The 15,113-nt window shown below is 43.9% G+C and overlaps 1 protein-coding gene across 1 annotated transcript; it reads right to left on the bottom strand.

The window, feature by feature from the left end:
• Positions 1-3,526: 3,526 nt before the first annotated feature.
• Positions 3,527-5,668, bottom strand: LOC119951511 (probable G-protein coupled receptor 139). The gene is made up of 2 exons (XM_038774714.1): positions 5,560-5,668; positions 3,527-4,128 (listed from the first exon to the last, which is right to left on the bottom strand). Exons 1-2 carry the CDS (start codon positions 5,666-5,668, stop codon positions 3,527-3,529), a joined length of 711 nt encoding a protein of 236 aa, XP_038630642.1.
• Positions 5,669-15,113: the final 9,445 nt, after the last annotated feature.

The raw sequence follows: 15,113 nt of genomic DNA, 5'->3' as shown, positions 1-15,113 counted from the left end.
CTCCACCAGTCCATCCCCAGGCAGCCCCCACCCCCAACCTTCTCTCTGCCCCTCAACCCAAGACCCTCCCTCATCAGCAGAACATTCGCCCTCCCCCCTAGTAACAACACCCTGTAACCCAACCGCTTTCCTAAACCAAACATATGTACACACACCACTGCGCTTCCACAAGCTAGCTCGCCCAGCTAGCTTAGTGGCCCTCACGCCAGATAGTCTCCCACCTATTGTTCCCTCCCCATTCTCCCCCCCCCCCCACACTCATACAAACAACTCCAACATAAAACAATCCCCACACAATTGCGCAACAGAAAAACACCAAGCTCAAACAAAGCACACCTCCATCCCCCAACAGTGCAAATGAAAACTTCAACTCTCTCAGCTCTACCTGGTTCCAAATCAATGCAAATGGCATCACAAACATCTTCCATGAAACGCAAAACGAGAAACTTTTTACAAAAACAGAGAAACAAAAAGAAAAAACAAAAACATGAACGTTTTAGCCAAGTTCTAAAGTTCTCAATCCATCACCACCCCTTTCTTTTTTGCAAAGACCAATGCGTCCTCAGGAAACTCGAAGTAGAAGTGCTGATGCTCAAGCGTGACCCAGAGACGGGCTGGGTATAACAGCCCAAACTTCACCTTTTTCTTAAAAAGGATTGACCTGATCTGGTTGAAGCCTGCTCGCCTCCTGGCCACATCTACACTCAGATCCTGTGGAATCTCACCACAATTGCCCTCGGGGGATCGCCCATTCACGGATTCCTCGCGGGTGCTCTGTGAGCCCTATCCACCTCCGAGGGCCGGGAAAATGACCCATCCCCCAGCAGCTTCACAAACATGTCTGCGATGTATGCCCCACCGTCCGTTCCTTTGGACCCCTCCGGGAGTGCGACGATTCTTAGGTTCTGCCGGCGGGACCAATTTTTTCGGTCCTCCACCTTCTCCAGGAGCTTCTTCTGCTGGTCCCTCAGCATCCCCACCTCCAGCTCCACCGTAGTCTGTTGTTCCAGCGCCTTCTCCACCTTCTGGATCGTCCGATCCTGGGCGTCCAATCTATGCTCCAACCGCTCAATCGACTCTTTTATCAGGTCCAAGCAGTCCCGTTTCTGCGTAGCAAAACCTTCCTGAATGACTGATATCAGCTGCTCCATAGACTGCTGGGTCGACAGAGGTCCCAACCTCCACCATGCTGTTTTTGTCACTGCTACACCCAAGCCTTCCCTATCGGTTTGTTTCTGCCCTTAAGAACACTTCTGGTCCTTCTCTCCATGTACCAAAGTGGGAATTCAGTAAACAATTGCCACTAACATCCGTTTTACAATTCATGTCCGGCCGAAAAACGGAGAAAGGTCCAAAAGTCCGACCAAAACGGGAGCCACCAAATGTGCGACTTACTCCTCCATAGCCGCCACCAGAAATCTGGAGAAATATTGTAATCACCTTGGATGTATGTATGTTGTATTATTCGTTTGGAAGCTACACTTGCGACGGCATATGAAGTGACTTCTAATTCAAGAGTTGCCCAGCTAACTTGGGCAGCACGGTAGCATTGTGGATAGCACAATTGCTTCACAGCTCCAGGGTCCCAGGTTCGATTCTGGCTTGGGTGACTGTCTGTGTGGAGTCTGCACATCCTCCCCGTGTGTGCGTGGGTTTCCTCCGGGTGCTCCGGTTTCCTCCCACAGTCCAAAGATGTACAGGTTAGGTGGATTGGCCATGATAAATTGCCCTTAGTGTCCAAAATTGCCCTTAGTGTTGCGTGGGGTTACTGGGTTATGGGGATAGGGTGGAGGTGTTGACCTTGGGTAGGGTGCTCTTTCCAAGAGCCGGTGCAGACTCGATGGGCTGAATGGCCTCCTTCTGCACTGTAAATTCTATGTAAACAACACTGGCTATCAGTGGCGGGAGTCATTTCCATGAAGGCACTGGCAAGGAATGCATAACTTCGTGCACAGCCATTACTTAACGGCCAATCTCAGCAGCCATATCTTAGCAGTCCTGTCTATCTTGGATGATGTGCAATAATGAACATATATGTGTTGGCAGGAAAGCACAGCTAAAACAAAAGGAAAGTCCAAGAACATGGTGGTCTTCAAGTATGCGGATGAAGAAGTGACGGAAATGCAAGGTATGGAGATACGACATGCAATTTTTCATCAAGTTCCCAATGTCAGACAGATAGAGCTGCAAATCTTGAGTGGAAAGATCGACAAGTTGCCTTCTCAACGCTTTAACCTTGACTGACCATCATGACTAAGGTTTGCGAGATGCCGAATCTATGTACCTATCCTCCACCTCGGAGGAGAAATAGAATTTGGAGGGAGCTGGTCAAATAGTCGGTTGGACATTTACACAGCCAAGTCAGTAGGGAAACGTTTGTTATCGAAGTGTCACGATTTACTCGTTAGTATAGTGGTTAGTGTCCCTGCCTGTCATGCAGGAGACCGGAATTCAATCGGGGAGTTTGTAACTCTCCAGGAAAAGGACAAGAATCCTTTCCGGGGCTGGTTTAGCACACTGGGCTAAATCGCTGGCTTTTAAAGCACACCAAGCAGGCCTGCAGCAGGGTTCAATCCCCGTACCAGCCTCCCTGAACAGGCGCCGGAATGTGGCGACTAGGGGCTTTTCACAGTAACTTCATTGAAGACTAATCGTGACAATAAGCGAGTTTCACTTTCACTTTGTTCACAATTTGGTGAACAAATACAGATGGAACTAACAGAGGCGTGACAGTTGCCTAGGTGCACACTTGGAATACAGTGGGAAGGGAGGGTGATAATCAGTTTCAAAATGATCTCAGGAGGATGGACTCCTAAGTAGTTTCAAAATGATCTTAGGAGGATTATCAGCAGTGTGAACATGCAGATGCTCCGCCGGGACGTGCCTGATCATATGGCAGAGTTTCAGAAATAATCCATCTTCTCTCTAACGCTCACATCCTATAGAAGAATGAGGACAACATAAAACGTTCAATCCCGTCTGCCTGGCTCATTTTAGGCTCACCTCAAAAATATGCGGGCCTTCAGGACGCCGGAAACTGAGAGACTGCGGAAAATCTGAGGCAGCAATTGTCAACAGGACTTGAAATCAACAAAGTGGTGTGTAAAGTCTGACTTGACTGGCAATACTGCACATCTATACATTCTGAAATTCACAGGTTGGATGTGGGAAGAAGTGAACATAGTGAAATGTAAACTACAGATCATGCATCCGATTTACAGCGATTAAATATTTTAACAAATATACTCAGTGGATATTGCAGCCCATTCGTTATCTCGATCCTGAATTTACTTTGTGTACCAGCATAAATGAACGGGTTGATGCAGGAACTCATCAGCTGAAGCATAAATCCGCTTTGTTGGAGAATAAATATGGAATTACTGACACTGGAACCTGAGGAATAAGGAACATTCGCAATTCGGACATAGAGAATCGTCATAAAAAATAACAAATTTAACAGGATGAAACTGCCTGAGATAGCCAACAGTAAAATAACAGATTTTCTCCGCTTCTCTGTCTCTGGGTCTCACTGGTTCTGTCTAATGTTCTGGGCCCTGAGTCTCCTTCGGGATCGGTTGGCCAGGACAATGTGTCTGACAGTCAGAGCATTGAACAGTAAAAGCATAACGAATGGCAGAAAAGGGTTTAAAATAGACCGAATCCAGTCATATGCGATCCAGGCAGGTGATGTATAAATTATGTTTTTTGTGCCACAAAACCAGGGTATATTGTTAATTATGTATATCGGTTCATATCCAAAGTAGGTGAAGGCATTCTTTACACAGCTCAGTCCAGACACGGTTATTATCACGCGCAACGCCACCTTCTCGGTGCAATATTTTGTTTTCAGCTTCTGCCAAGTAATGGCCACAAATCGATCAAAGGTGAACGCGACTGTTAACCAGGCAGAACTGTCAATGGCTGCATAATTTAAGGCAGAACGAAGACTGCAAACCGGTGTGATAGACAGGAAACTGGATGGGAAATAAATCCCAGAAATCCTGTTTAATATCACAGCCGTGAACATAACCAGGAGGTCGGTCACAGCCATGGACACCAGGTAATAAGTGATACATTTGGTGAGGCCACATCTTCTTCGAATCAGGATCACAATAACCGCCAGGTTGGCTGTAAGAGAGAAAAAATGTAAGTGGTGTCCCTTTTGCTCGAGAAAATATCTCCAGTGTTTGGAATTGTCACCCTGGTTCTCAATAGGCAAGCATCAAATCAATTAGTGATAAGTTTCATAACTAACAAAAACACTGATTATATTTCACGAAGTTTTGAAAGTATCTTTTCCAATGAAGCCTTGAAATATGATTCGGTAATCAACGTTCTTAAAGCATTGTAAAACAAGTAAGTGCATGGACATTTAACATTTCTCTGCCTTTTTGAACGGCATTTTGGATAAATCGGAACTTCCCAGTATCGATCTGACATATTGGAACTGGCAGATAATTATCTCCGGTTTAGAAAAAGATCAAACTGCAAAGAAACACATTAGCCATTCCACATTTACCAGTCAGGATAAATACGATGTTCTTTAGAAGACATTTAAAATTAAAATTACATGCCAGAAATGCCGGCATCTATGGCGCCTCAGGCAATTCGGTGAACATGGGGATATTCCAGTACATTGAGATGTGTTTGCAGCATATGGAATTCGCGCAGTCAGCAATCATCAATACAGAACCATTAACATCTGTGAATGTGTTCATGTTCAGCTCTGTCCACAACGCTGTGTCTAATAATAACCTTCATTAAAACCATTATTTGAAATATATCGGATTTCCTCATAGTTTACTCTTCTTAAGAAGTGAAACATTTGTGGGAGTTATCCAGACGATGTTCAAGTCAATAGAGCAAATTATCGACACTTATAACGTAATTACAATGCATTAATTCGTTCGCAGTAATAACAGCGCAACAAACCTAATTTAAATTGCTATAATAGTGTGAAAATTCGAGCGACGGAAGTCTGTCAACGGCAGAAGTGAACTATTTTTAAGGCTTATAATATTTCGATAATTAATCGGTAATAGTAGAACCAATCAGAGAATGAAACTGAATTTGCACAGCGATAACAGTGTGATGGTTCTCCAGCAGTAACAGTGCCAATGATAACATAGAAATGCAGTTACATTATCAGGAATCTGCGATAAATTGGTAAACTAAACATGTAAGTCAATTAAATTGTACCTGTGAAAGAAAGATATCGGTAAAAACAACAATCTGCATGCAACAGCAAGCAACCATAAGATCGCATTGGTGAAATGACAATATTAAAGGGGGTTCACTGTACCATTAATGTATGTTAGCAAATGAAATAAATCTAAAGACTAAAGCCGCGAAATATAAAGGTGAGGGTGGAAAATATATTTTAAAAGTGTATTAATTATTCCAGTTAAATACATTCGAAATGAGAAAAAGGAATAACCCATTGAAAGGAACAATGGATACTGTACCAGTAAAGTGGAGAAGCGTTACTGGTAATCAACAAAGAGATCAAAGCAGCTGAAGAATGATTCTCGCTGCTCCCATGTAACCACGGTCATTTACCTGGAAGACCGAATGCTGCAAGGACAGGATAGTAAATTGCAAACACCAGACCTCTGGGTACTGCGTGCATTTCTGTGAGAAGCTCGGAGTGCTTTCTTCCGCAGTTCATTGCGAAATGGTCATATTTATAGCCTTGTCTGCCTCCAGGGAGATAATTAAATGGTTTGATCTTTCTACATTCATTAATTTTATGGCAACGAGCAGACACGTGCAGCTGCGACTCTGCTGTTGTTTCCGCTTGGGGAGGTGGGGATATTTTTAAAGGATCAGACTGTTCTGAAGCGACCTGCACGGAGACTACGGAACGATTTCCGTTTTATCTTGTTTTTAATTTATATTAAATCGATAATATCCTGGATCTCGGGAACAGGCTAAGAAAGTGCTTTTCATTGTTGACCGCTTTTAGAAATGCAAATTTTCCTTATAAAACGCAGCCACGTTCTCACTCCTGATTATTATCTGTATGCATGACCACTTCCACTAATAAAGTGTAACGTTGTTGTAAATACCATTGACACTGGACACAGACTTAAAAATAGCTTTAACAGCATTCATTTTGGAAATGTTCTGGTATCTATGGTTACATTTGGTGTGCGCAGTCAGCCCCTCGTGATTACGTTCAGTGTGGACTTTCCCAGGCGATTGCGATTATATTTATCGTGAACATACACAGTACATTAGACGTTTATTCAGCGTGAACATGCTCTCTTCAGCACAGGCATGTTCGGTGTTGACATATTCCTTTCCGTATGTGTAAATTTAGTGCAGACGAATCCAGTTCAGCACAAAAACATTCTGCCTGTACATCCCAGTGTCTTTCAATCCATGATGTGGAGATGCCGGCGTTGGACTGAGGTGAGCACTGTAAGAAGTCTAACAACACCAGGTTAAAGTCCAACAGGTTTATTTCAAACACGAGCTTTCGGAGCGCAGCTCCTTCACCTGAGGAAAGAGCAGTGCTCCGAAAGCTCGTGTTTGAAACAAACCTGTTGGACTTTAACCTGGTGTTGTAAGACTTCTTACTGTGCTCTTTCAATCCAATATAGATCAGATTATCTGTATATTCGCCCCTCTCATTCTGGTACAGATCGTGTTCAACGTTCATGTTCAGTGCGGTGAGGTCTGGTTCATTGCAGTTCATTTCAATACAGGCAGATCTTGTTCTGAAATCTTAAAATCCGGGTGGACTTCTTCGGTTCAGCGCCCCAATATCTTTGGTGCATCAGACAATTTCAACGGCTTTTCAGTGAGATTTGACAATTTCAGATCAGTTCAATAGTTTCGTTCAGTGCAGAGTGGTTCAGTTGATCATGGTACTTTCAGTAAGTCCATCACACAGTGGTGAAATTGACCGTGTACAGCGCTCACACGTTCTGCACATTTTGGTTTTGTGTTGAAAAGGTCTATTGAGCACGATCGCTTTCAACCTGTCAAGGACAGCGCAAGACGGCTTTCCTATAACTATCCACACCATTTGCTTGAGATTCTACTTGGCCTCAAACAAAACATAGCTTTCTGGAAGTTCACAGTTTGTGTGGCAGTATTATTTGCCATACAGCATTGAGGAGAGGTTGGATAAACTCGGTTCGTTCTTACGGGAACGACGGGGTTCAGGGCGACCTGATAGAAGTCTACAAGATTATGAGAGGCATGGTCAGAGTGGATAGTCAAAATCGTTTTCCCAGGGTGCAAGTGTCAATTACTCGGAGACATATGTTTATGGTGCGAGGGGCAAAGTGGAGGTGTGCTAGAGAAGTTTATTTACACAGAGGGTCGTGGTTACCTGCAAATCGCTGCCGGAGGAGGTGTTGGAACCAGGTACCATAGTGACGTTTAAGGGACGTCTTGACAAATACATGAATAGGATGGGAATAGAGAGATGCGGGTCCAGAAGTGTAAAAAGGTTTTAGGTTAGATGGGCAGCATGGTGGGCGCTGTCTTGTGGGGCCGAAGGGCCTGTTCCTGCGCTATAATGTTCTTCGTTCATTGTTCTAAGTGTTGCCGGACTTGCTGAGTGAATTCCAGTTTTGTTTCAGGTTTACAACACCCCTCTGTTTTGCTTTCATATTTACTGTGAAATTGGCAAGATCAGCAAGCCTACATTAAGTAGAAATTTGCAGCCATTAGGGCGGCTTTAACATGTTTGCTCAATACATTTTATTTTATCTTCCACTCTGTGCCGTCCTGTTCTGTTCAGGGCGCGTACATGCATTTCCCATTCATGCTCCTTCCATCTGTCCTGACGTCAGACGCTAGTTTGACAGTATCAAATATCCTGACCGGAACCTAACAGAGTTCAAAGCAGACCTCTCAACCTCCCACTCCTACTTGGATGGCCCAAGAAATCGCTTGTTTTTCTTCTTTGAAATACTTTACAACCAGTCTTCATCCATTGCAGGAACCCTGCTCCGTCTATTTGAATTTACTCGCGCAATGAACACCTTTTCCTTTAATTGCATTTCCATCATTCAGATAACACTGCAAATAAATAAATGTGATTACACCCCCAGGTCCCAGCAATAGCTGCTGAGTTTTCAATATGTAGAATGCTTTATCTACCAGTCTACTGAAGCGCGTATGTTAAGGCACATTTCTGACGAGGTGAGTGCAGCCATCTCTTCTCGCGCAGAACTGGTAAATGTTGTATCCAATTGTATCCCTCCCCACGGCTTCGAATGCACCATGTTACTATTTTTTCCTTCCATTTCTTTAGTTTGTTTGAATTGTTTCTAATGATAAATGATTATTTAAACCACCCTAGAAGCTCACTAATAGTATATCGGCCTTAACTGCAACTCGTTTTACCCTGTTCAATGCCGAATTATTTTTCTCCATTTTCAATTTTTATCCATCCACATTGTAACTGTTGAGATGATGCCAGCTTCCATATTCGACCTTCTGATCGGGTGAGCCGGAATGTCCAACCCGCCATGCGTGAAAAATCCCAAGACCATGTCCGTTCCATTTCCTGCCCTCCTTCTCCCCTTTCAGGAATGGCGCCCAGCGTTCTCCACAATTTGACGGATGAACCGCTGCATTTTCCATCACTTCCAATGGGTTGCCACCATTAAATATTTCTTCCTCTCTCCCCTTTCGACATTGAAGAGGGAAGATTTTATCTGCAAATCTGGTCATATTATCACACACATCAGAAGCAAGTATCTTTCAGACGTCGCCCTTCAATGCCAGTGGAGGATATTCCAATCTGCCGTTTCACCACCTCATTTCTCAGGGTGCACGGTCCCATACAGCAATTCAAGCATACATTGTGATTGAGGCGTGCATCTTTCAATTTAGTGTGCTGTAAGCGCTGATACTGAAGCTGCTCCCTCCTGCAATCGATCAATTTCGGCCACCTGTGGGCAACTGGACAAAAATTATTTATGTTCAGCCAATTCGATTCATTACACGAGATATCACGAAACAGTTGAAGGTACTGGTTGCATCAACGTTTATAGACTGACAACAGACTGACAACATCCTAGTCTCAGTCATAACGTGGCTTGATCGAAGCTCTGCATTTCGAAAAAGATTACAGCACTGTATCTATAGGATATAGAGACTTGCACAGGTATGCCCTACAGCCAAAAGACATGTCGAATATGACACGAACCAGTACTGTCTCATCAGCCTCGACCGGGCCATCAGTAAAGTGATGGCAGGATGTTTTTAACGTCCTCTTCTATGTTCCGTGCAAGTTCACCCACAGGGTCGATTTGTCCCTTTTCCTCGTCTCTTGGTCCTTTTCTGCTGAATTCTAAACTGTTCAATTTTCAGGATTTTTTGCAAATTGGTAGGAATCTGGGGCAGCACGGTAGCACATATGACTAGCACGGTGGCTTCACTGCGCCAGGGTCCATGGTTCGATTCCCCCCTGGGACACTGTGCGGAGTCTGCATGTTCTCCCCGTGTCTGCGTGGGTTTCCTCCCACAGTCCAAAGACGTGCAAGTTAGGTGGATTGGCCAAGGTAAATTGCCCTTAATGTCCAAAAAGGTTCAGAGGGGTTATTGGGTTACGGGGATAGGGTGGAAGTGAGGGCTTAAGTGGGTCGGTGCAGACTCGATGGGCCGAATGGCCTCCTTCTGCACTGTATGTTCTATGTTCTCTGTTCTAATCTCCTACTATCAGCATCCAGGAGTTACCATGGACTGGAGAACAAACTGAACCATCCATAACGATACTGCAGCCTGAAGACCAGGACAGGCTAGATATTCTGCAAAGCAAAACTCATCTCCTTGGCGATAGCATCTTCAACATTCACCCTACTAATAAAGTAATAGTAAAGTCGCCATAATCCCAGTAATACAGTGATCGCATTGTGCTGCGAAGCATATCTTGGACTGAACCATGTTGATTGGTATCTGATCCTTCTGATGGTCAATAAACTCCAGTGCAGTTAAAAGCCAAGTCAGTCAGCTTTGTCTTCGGGTATAATGACCCGATCCTTATGTGGGTGGCTGGAATAGATCAGTTTAGATGAACAAAGGAATGGATGAGTTTCGGTAGCAATTGAGCTGAGGCAAGAGTGAAGAAGACAAAGTTACTGAGGTGGAAATAGCTGGCTCAGTGATATGTAGTCAGAAGTTCAGCTGGGTGTGAAATATGACAGCGTAATTGTGAATAGCCTGGTTCAGCCTCAAAGCTGTAAGGTATTTATGGTTACGGATTGGAGTTTGTCGCGGGGACTGCAAGTTAAATGGAGGATATTGTTGTTCACCCAGTATGGATGTCAGACAAGTCAGGACAGTGTGTCTGACTCGGAGGGGACCTTGGAAGTGATGGTTTAAACTGCTGCTGTCCTGGTCCTTCGAGTTCGAGGAGGATGAGGGTTTGGGAGATTCTGTCAAAGTTCTGGTCGAGTTGTAGATCTATAACATCCCTCTTCCTCATCCTTGCCGCTCCTGTATCCCTCTCCATTTCCTCCCAGCGATATGAGAAGGTTGGGAAGGGGTGGGTTTAAACTAGCTTTTCAAGGGGATAGGATCCTGAAGGGTGCTCTGAATTGGAAGGAAGTAATGTTGGAGGCAGAACCAAAACAAAGTATGGAGTATGTGTTGAATGCGAAATGGTGTTAAAAAGTCAAGATTAGGTATGCTCTACCAAGGGCAGCACGGTGGCCTAGTGGTTAGCACAACCGCCTCACGGAGCTGAGGTCCCAGGTTCGATCCCGGCTCTAGGTCACTGTCCATGTGGAGTTTACACATTCTCCCCATGTCTGCATGGGTTTCGCCCCCACAACCCAAAAATGTGCAGAGTAGGTGGATTGGCCACGCTAAATTGCCCCTTAATTGGAAAAAATAATTGGATAATCTAAATTTATTTTAAAAAAGGTATTCTACCTGAATGCTCACAGCATTCGTAATACGGTTGATAATCTAATGGTGAAAATAAATGTAAATGGTTATGATGGAATTGTCATTATGGAAACATGGCGGCTAGCGACCAAGACTGAGAACTCAATATTCGAGGCTATTCCACGTTCAGGAAGGACAGACAAGAAGGTAAAGAACGTGAGTTGCGCCGATAATAATGGATCTGATTAGTGCAGTAGTAAGGGCGGATCACAAACCGGTAGGAAAATGTGTGGAATATATTTGGATGCAGCTAAGAAACAGCAAAGGGCAACGGGCATTAGTTGGAGCTGTTTAAAAGCCACAAAATTGGAATGATACAGCGGGACACAGTATTAATCAGGAGATGAGAGAAGCATGCAGATTTAGAACACTGTCATCATGGGTGACTTCAGTTTACACATAGACTGGTTGAAGCAACTGATCACTAATGCTGGGGTAAACGAGATTCTGCATTGTTTTATGGATGAGTTTCTAGAGCAGTTTGCTCAGGATCCAACTAGAGGGAACACTATTCTAGATCTAGTATTAGGAAACCAAAAATAGTTTTAAGGGATTTATATTTGCATTGGTAAACATTAGAAATAAGTTATACTTCTAGGTTCTTCTGCGCCTGGAAGGAACATAGGAACATAAGAACATAAGAACTAGGAGCAGGAGTAGGCCATCTGGCCCCTCGAGCCTGCTCCGCCATTCAATGAGATCATGGCTGATCTTTTGTGGACTCAGCTCCACTTTCCGGCCCGAACACCATAACCCTTAATCCCTTTATTCTTCAAAAAACTATCTATCTTTACCTTGAAAACATGTAATGAAGGAGCCTCAACTGCTTCACTGGGCAAGGAATTCCATAGATTCACAACCCTTTGGGTGAAGAAGTTCCTCCTAAACTCAGTCCTAAATCTACTTCCCCTTATTTTGAGGCTATGTCCCCTAGTTCTGCTTTCACCCACCAGTGGAAACAACCTGCCCGCATCTATCCTATCTATTCCCTTCATAATTTTAAATGTTTCTATAAGATCCCCCCTCATCCTTCTAAATTCCAACGAGTACAGTCCCAGTCTACTCAACCTCTCCTCATAATCCAACCCCTTCAGCTCTGGGATTAACCTAGTGAATCTCCTCTGCACACCCTCCAGCGCCAGTACGTCCTTTCTCAAGTAAGGAGACCAAAACTGAACACAATACTCCAGGTGTGGCCTCACTAACACCTTAAACAATTGCAACATAACCTCCCTAGTCTTAAACTCCATCCCTCTAGCAATGAAGGACAAAATTCCATTTGCCTTCTTAATCACCTGTTGCACCTGTAAACCAACCTTCTGTGACTCATGCAGTAGCACACCCAAGTCTCTCTGCACAGCAGCATGCTTTAATATTTCATCGTTTAAATAATAATCCTGTTTGCTGTTATTCCTACCAAAATGGATAACCTCACATTTGTCAACATTGTATTCCATCTGCCAGACCCTAGCCCATTCACTTAACCTATCCAAATCCCTCTGCAGACTTCCAGTATCTTCTGCACTTTACGCTTTACCACTCATCTTAGTGTCATCTGCAAACTTGGACACATTGCCTTTGGTCCCCAACTCCAAATCATCTATGTAAATTGTGAACAATTGTGGGCCCAACATGGATCCCTGAGGGACACCACTAGCTACTGATTGCCAACCAGAGAAATACCCATTAATCCCCACTCTTTGCTTTCTATTAATTAACCAATCCTCTATCCATGCTACTACTTTACCCTTAATGCCATGCATCTTTATCTTATGCAGCAACCTTTTGTCACAGATGTTTACAGCATGGAAACAGCCCAGCTTGTCCATGCCACCCAGTTTCTATCACTAACCTAGTCCCACTTGCCTGCATTTGGCCCATATTCCTCTATACCCACCCTGCCCATGCAAGTGTCTAACTGATTTTTAAAGGAGGAAATTGGACCCGCCTCTACCACTGCCTCTGGCAGCTCGTTCCAGACGCTGACCACCCTCTGTGTGAAACAATTCTACTCTGGTCTCTTTTGTATCTCTCCCTTCTCACCTTAAACCTATCCCCTCTAGTTATAAATTTCTCGACCTTCGGGAAAAGATGTTGAATAATGAATGCTCCTCATTATTTTATAGACCTCTATAAGATCACACCTGAGCCTTCTGAACTCCAGAGAAAAAAGTCCCAACCTATCCAGCCTCTCCTGAAAACGCAGACCTTCAAGTCCTGGTAACATCCTCGTCAATCTCTTCTACACTATTTCTAGTTTAATAACATCCTTGTACTGGCCTTATTATGATAAGTTGTTCTTCCGAAGGACAACAAAATGCGCACTCGAATTGTTTTTAAACCAAGGGCAAAACATTCATATTTCCTCTTGCGTATGTTCCCAAGCCTTATCTCTTCAAAGTTGTTTAGATCACACTATAAATATAATGGTATTCGACTGCATAACTCAGAGAGAGAAGTGCACTAGCTTTTTTGAAGCTGGACGCTCTCTCTCCACAAATATATTTGTGTCAATAAATTTCCTTAAATCGAACCTCGAGGAATTTGTCTTTATTATGACTTCCACAACACTTCCTATAATAGCGTGGTCAGCAATGAAAACAGTATCCCCTCTGTGGTCTTACCAATGTCTTGTACAACTTCAACAAGACTTTCCAACCCCTGTATTCAATATTCTGACCAGGAAAACCTCGCATGCTGAATTCCTTCGGCACCACCCTGTCCACCTGCGACTCCACCTTCAAGGAGCTATGAACATGTACCCCTAGATCTCTTTGTTCTGTAACTCTCCCCAACTCCCTTCCATTAACTGAGTAGGTCCTGCCCTGATTTGATCCACCAAAATGCATCGTCTGACATTTATCCAAATTAAACTCCATCTGCCATTCATCGGCCCACTGGGCCAATTGTTCAAGATCCTGTCGCAATCTTATATAACCTTCTTCACTATCCACAATGCCAGCAATCTTGGTGTCATCTGAAAACTTACTAACCATGCCTCCCGCTGGTAACAGTTTGAAACAACAACTCTCCACAACCACCCTTGGCTTCAGTCGCCAAGCCAATTTTGTATCAAATTGGCTGCCTCGCCCTGGATTCCGTGTGATTTAACCTTTTGCAACAACCTACCATGCAGTACCTTGTCAAATGCCTTGCTAATGTCCATGTAGACAACGTTAACTGCACTGCCCTCATCAACCTTCTTGGTTACCCCTTCAAAAAACTCAATCAAATTTGTGGGACATGACTTTCCCCTTATTTTCCCTAATTAGCCCTTGCCTGTCTAAATGCCTGTAGAACCTGTTCCTCAAAATACATTCTAACAATTTACCCACTACAGAAGTAAAGCTCACCAGTCTGTAGATCCCAGGCTTATCCCTACAGCCCTTCTTAAACAAGGACAAAACATTTCCAGTCCTCCAATCTTCGGGCACCTCTTCTGTGGCTGACGACGATTAGAATATCTCAAGGGGGCTGGCAATTTCCTCCCTAGCCACCTGCATCGTACTGGGATACATTTCATCAGGTCCCAGGGATTTATCTATTTTGATGTGCTTTATTACCTCCAGAACTTCCTTCTCTGTAATATGTACACTCCTCAAGACATCACTTTTTATTTCTCAAATTTGTGCCTTTATCAACAATAAATACTGATGAGAAATATATATTTAGGACCTTTCCCATTCCTTGTGGATCTGCACAAAAATTACCTTGTTTATACTTAAGAGGCCCTACCCTCTCCCATGTCACCCTGTTAGCCTTTGTGCATCTGTAAAAGCTATTTGGATTTTCCTTTGCTTATCTGCCAAGAGAATCTCATGTCCGTTGTTTCCTTCCTGATTTATTTCTTAACTCTACGCCGACAAGCCCTATACTCTTCAAGTGATCCACTTGATACCAGCTGCCTGTGCATGTCATATGCCACCTTCTCCCTTTTGACCATGGCCTTAATATCCCGAGTCATCCAGGGTTCCCTCTTTCTACCAGCCTTACCCTTCACTCTAAGAGGAATGTACTCACCCTGAACCCTACTTAACAACTTTTTGAAAGACTCCCTCTTGCCAGCTGTCACTTGCCTGCAAATAGGCGCCCCCAATCAACTTTTGAAAGTTCCCGCCTAATATCCTCGGAATTGGCCTTGCCCCTATTTAGAATTTTAACGTTTGGGCCAGAACTAGCATTCTCCATAGCTATCTTAA

The sequence above is a fragment of the Scyliorhinus canicula genome, chromosome 17, assembly GCF_902713615.1.
Source record: "Scyliorhinus canicula chromosome 17, sScyCan1.1, whole genome shotgun sequence".
In the NCBI taxonomy this organism is placed as follows: Eukaryota; Metazoa; Chordata; class Chondrichthyes; order Carcharhiniformes; family Scyliorhinidae; genus Scyliorhinus; species Scyliorhinus canicula.
This window is presented reverse-complemented; position numbering and strand designations above follow the sequence as displayed.

What these genes read in the sequence shown, in the direction of transcription:
- LOC119951511 (XM_038774714.1), bottom strand. Translation starts at nt 5,668, where the DNA reads ATGAACTGCGGAAGAAAGCACTCCGAGCTTCTCACAGAAATGCACGCA. An exon ending in TGCAGCATTCGGTCTTCCAG is followed by an intron (nt 4,129 to 5,559) that starts GTAAATGACCGT and finishes TCTCTCTTACAG; the next exon opens with CCAACCTGGCGGTTATTGTG.